The sequence below is a fragment of the Apus apus genome, chromosome 8 (genome assembly GCF_020740795.1).
Source record: "Apus apus isolate bApuApu2 chromosome 8, bApuApu2.pri.cur, whole genome shotgun sequence".
Taxonomy (NCBI): domain Eukaryota; kingdom Metazoa; phylum Chordata; class Aves; order Apodiformes; family Apodidae; genus Apus; species Apus apus.
The window spans coordinates 16,034,264-16,038,946 of NC_067289.1; the positions used below are offsets into that span (position 1 = coordinate 16,034,264).

General features: G+C 55.1%; 1 protein-coding gene across 1 annotated transcript; it reads left to right on the forward strand.

Moving 5' to 3' along the window:
• The first annotated feature begins 2,038 nt into the window (after positions 1-2,038).
• SST (somatostatin) lies at positions 2,039-3,713 on the forward strand. Its single transcript, XM_051626394.1, has 2 exons — positions 2,039-2,242; positions 3,195-3,713. Exons 1-2 carry the CDS (start codon positions 2,105-2,107, stop codon positions 3,405-3,407), a joined length of 351 nt encoding a protein of 116 aa, XP_051482354.1. The 5' UTR covers positions 2,039-2,104; the 3' UTR covers positions 3,408-3,713.
• Positions 3,714-4,683: the final 970 nt, after the last annotated feature.

Genomic DNA, 4,683 nt, shown 5'->3' on the forward strand with positions numbered 1-4,683 from the left:
ATGGGAGACTGCAGGATACAAAAGCAGACAATTCCCAATGCAAGTAAACTGGGAGAGTCCAGCTTGCTGTCACTGGCACAGCTGGGAGAAATGGGGAAATTACTGTTGCTGGGAGAAACCACCCCTAGGAAATCTCACTTGAAGGCAGGCAAGAGGGCCAGGATAGGTTTGATGCCCTGGCATCTGCTGCCTTGGCCATTTGCCATGCACAGGACTGTCTCTGTTTCTTTGCAGAAGAAGAATGCTGGTCCAGCTGCTAGCATAGGGACATGGTTTGAAAGAGTGAACCCTTGGGAGTCACAGCTCTTGGAGCCAATCTGCTCTTTTGGGGTCCAGATCACTCCTTTTTGCCTTAGTAGGCTGTGTCCTGTGTCCAAAGCAAGGAAATGTGTCAGAACCAGAGCAGGAGCTGATTCCTTTCCACCAGTTCTCTCAGAGCAACACCAGTGCTAGAAGACAGACAGGATCCCGGAGCACAGGGGCTGGCTTACTCAGGTCAGGGAGCTGGGGAAAAGCTGACTGTAGAAGTAGAACAAGTCAACCCAGCCCGCAGGATCTCCTGGGATAAAAATGAAGGCTTCTTCTCTCATGGGTGTCATTCGTTTTGCACCATGATTCAGGGAGGAAGTAGTGGATGAAGGTGATGTGTGGTTGCAGGTATCTGCACAAAGGAAGGGAGACACAAGCAGCTGCAGTTCAGCCCGCAGGTCTGCCTGGTGTGGAACCAGTGACCATCACCAGTTCCTCTTGTTGACTGTATAGCAAAGCAGTAGCAACTTGGTTCATGTGCCATGCTCCCAGGTCAGCCTCAGCAAGCGTAGCCAGCAGCACCAGGGTTGAAGAAGGACAAGGCAGATTATTCAACCTGAAAAAAAATGTCCTTCTGGAGATTTTTGTGCAGTACGTGGATCCTTGTGCCCACAAACCTCTGATTTTCCTTACCTGGAAACTGCGATGGAAGAGAGCTCCAGATACCCCTTTTCTGGGTGGTATCCGTGGAAGAGAGCTCCAGATACCCCTTTTCTGGGTGGTATCCGAGCCCATTCCTTGCACATCCTGCTCTGCTCCTGCCAGCTGGGAGATAGCTGACAAGGCCTGTCCTTTGGCGTGAGAGAAGCTTGCAGCTGCTTTGTCCTCAATGTGGGCATCAGCCGGCTCACGGGGACGGCTTGCAGGAGTGGGGGAGGGTGACCATTCCAGCGGGACAAGCGTACATACCCCTGGGCACCCGCAAGTCCAGTGACCCTGAGACAGAGTCAGGGGTCCCTGCGGGCTCAGTCAGGAACCTGCGCACCCCGACAGAAACACCGATTTGTCGGTGCTTCCCCGAGCTGCAGAGCTATGGCAGAGCCGGGACATTGTCCCGGGGGGCTGGGGAGGCTGCCGGCTGCCAGCGGAGCTTTGCCGACCACTGGTGGAGCTGTCCGGGGACATGGGGAGAGCCTGGGCAACGACCGGTGCAGCAGAGCCCCGCAGGAGCCAGGGCAGCAGAAAGGATCCCGGGGGTAGCTCAGCATTCCCCAGTCCCTGCTGGAACCGGGGGAAAATGCGCCCTTAAGGGGACTCTTTCTAGCTCCCCAGGTTTTGCAACCGGTTTCTTACCCGACGGGACGAGAAGCCACTCTAGAGGGGCTTTGGTACAGGGGGGTTCGCCCTCCGGCATGCTGGCCAGACCCGCGGGGTGGGCGGTGCACAGCCTGGACCCCCCACCGCGGCGCAGAGGGGCTTGTGGCTGGGGAGGAGGGAGCGGGCGAGCAGGGTCGGGGGCTTTGGAGGGGCGGTGATCTGGGGAGAAAATGCGCTGGGTGCCGGGGACGGCCGAGGGGCAGACGGGGAGCGGCGGGAGAGGGGTATTCGGGGGGCACCGTGGACGCTTGGCCGGCTCTGGGCAGAACGGAGCATCCCCGGTCCCGGCCCTCCCGGGTGCAGGGCAGGGACCCACCCCCGGCGGCGTGGGGCGAGGGGGGCGCCCCCGCCTTGACGTCAGGAGAAGGGTTTATAAAGGCGGCGGGTGGCGAGGAGATCCCCAACGCCGGAGCCGAGCCGCCGGGAAGCCGCCAGCTCCTGCCCGCCGCCGCCTCTCCGCGCCCGACCCGCCGGCGAAATGCTGTCGTGCCGCCTCCAGTGCGCCCTGGCCCTGCTCTCCATCGCCCTGGCCCTCGGCACCGTCTCGGCCGCTCCCTCGGACCCGCGGCTCCGGCAGTTCCTGCAGAAGTCCCTGGCTGCCGCCGCCGGGAAGCAGGTGAGAGCCCCGCGAAGGGGCGGCCACCCCGGGCACCCCTCGGGCACCCCGCTGGGCACCCCGTCGGCCCTGCTCCAGATCCCTGTTTCTCTGCTACAGATCATGCTCATTGCAGACCCTCCATTCCCCCATCAGAGCCCCTGGGACTCCCATTGCATACCTCCAGCTTTCCTGAGGCAGAACCCTCTAGCTATTTTCTGAACACCCGAGTACCTTCGGCACAGACCTCTGGTCTCGTTTCAGCCCCCCAGCTGCTTGTTGTAGACCCCAGCTCCCTGACAGATTCCCTGGTTCAGTGTCGGGGCTGAGCCAGCGACAGGCTGGTGAGCTGGGGGGTGGGAAGGGGGGACACCCCCATAGCCCAGCCCAGCTAAGTGCTGGTGGGGCTGAGGAGCAGCCACTGCCAGGACAGAGCCCGTGGTGAAGCTCTTCAGGGCTTCTCTGGGGCACTGAACCATAGCAGCTGCCCCAGTGAAGCAGAAACATGTCCTTATCTATGCAAGGGGCAGTTCAGGCTTGGAGCAACAAGAGGAAAAAGAAGCTTCCAGTGAGAGGTTGACCCGACTCATCTTCCCCTGTGAGCTCCCCCTAAGACCTTTCCTGGGTCACTTTAGCAGCAGCCTCGTGGCATCCTCACTGAGCCTGGCACAGTGTGCTGGAGCTGCAGGAAGGGAAGGTGATGTGGTGCTTGGATGAGTTCATTACCTGCCACAGCCAGGGCAGTGGTCTCTTCCCCACACCAGGCAGATGTCAGAGCTCTTGTGCTCGGCTTTATTTCATAGGTGCAGTTGCTGTGCAGCAGCTGTTGGGCTGGGATCTTTAGTAAGCTCGGGCTCCTCTTCTCCTACAAAGTCCTGCATGTCCAATCTGTGCACAAATGTGTCCTAGAGGAGTAATCCTGGTGTCTCTCTCTCTCTCTTTTTCTCTCTCCTTCTCTCTCTTCTCCCCCAAGGAACTGGCCAAGTACTTTTTGGCAGAACTGCTCTCAGAGCCAAGCCAGACAGAAAATGAAGCCCTGGAGTCTGAGGACTTGTCCCGAGGGGCTGAGCAGGATGAAGTGAGACTGGAGCTGGAGCGCTCGGCTAACTCAAACCCTGCTCTGGCACCCCGGGAACGCAAAGCGGGCTGCAAGAACTTCTTCTGGAAAACGTTCACATCCTGTTAGCTTTTGAAACCCACCTCTCCTTCCCATCCATCCCTGCCTTCTCCCTAGCCCCCGGCCCCAAGCAGAAGCTTCACCACAAGAGGCGAAGACTGTAAATACACAATCCACAGTTATGGTGAAATTAAAAAATGAGGAAAATTTGAGTTTGATTTCCAGTTGTTTTAATAAAACTTTCTGTTCCAATTGTACACGATTTGCTTGAGTTGTGATTTCTGACTAGTTCTTTAATGACATGCACTCTGCAACTCTTTCAGATGTACTATTTTTAATTCTTTGTTGCAATAAAGTTTATGTTTCAAACGGTGATGTTGAGACTTGGTGGTCAATGAGAAAACCTAAGTCACCTCTCGGGGTGCTTGCCTTCAAAATTACACTCATCTAGATAGCAGCAAACAGCACCCACATGCACACATATGCACACACTGTGGTTTTTCTAAGGGACCTAGAGACACACTGGTATTTTAGATATCAAATCCTGATAATTGCAGCTGAGTCAAATCAGCAGCACTCACACTTCACTCAGTCTGGAGAACATACACTCATCACCAGAGGCATCACTCTAAATCACAGCTGTGTATTCCACCTGATCAGAATCATAAGAGTGGATCACAGTGCAAATTTACCCCACATGTGTCTCATTACCTCCTCAGCCACAAAAACTGAAAGGTTTTCTTACCTGGTGTGTTTTACTTTTTTCAACATCCCTGACAAACACAGCATTCCTTAGGGAAATTTTCCTTTGTTCTGCTGCTCAGGGGGTGGTTTCACATCCCTGTAAAGCTGAGATGTTAACCCTGCACCACCAGCTCCTCTCCATCTAATAAAACTGGTTGCAGCAGTTTTTCTACATCCCTGTGTTTAAAGACAATATTAAAAGGTTCAGCTGGGTAGGAGATGGCATTGGGAAGAAGACATGCACCTCTGAATGGAAGAGAAATTCTTCATGCTTTTCAGCTTTCCTTTCTGGCTGTGCTGGTTTGTGACATGCAGTCCTGGATGAGTTGGAACTCGTGTCCTGCACAGGGGACAGGTGTCCCTTTGATGAGAAATCATTCAGGATTAAAGGTAACAAACAATTTGTAGCTATCATATGTGAAGGAAAGGTGAAAAATGGGGCATCTTAGAGATGTTCTTGGCTGGAGGGTTGAGCATGACTCTTGTGGGTTCCCCAGCTGAGGGCATGTTAAGTCACCTTTGGTCTGCACCAAGTGTAGTCATCTGTGGGGCAGGTTTCTTGATGGCTCAGGGGCCATCACCTTTATTCTTGGTCTGTGCT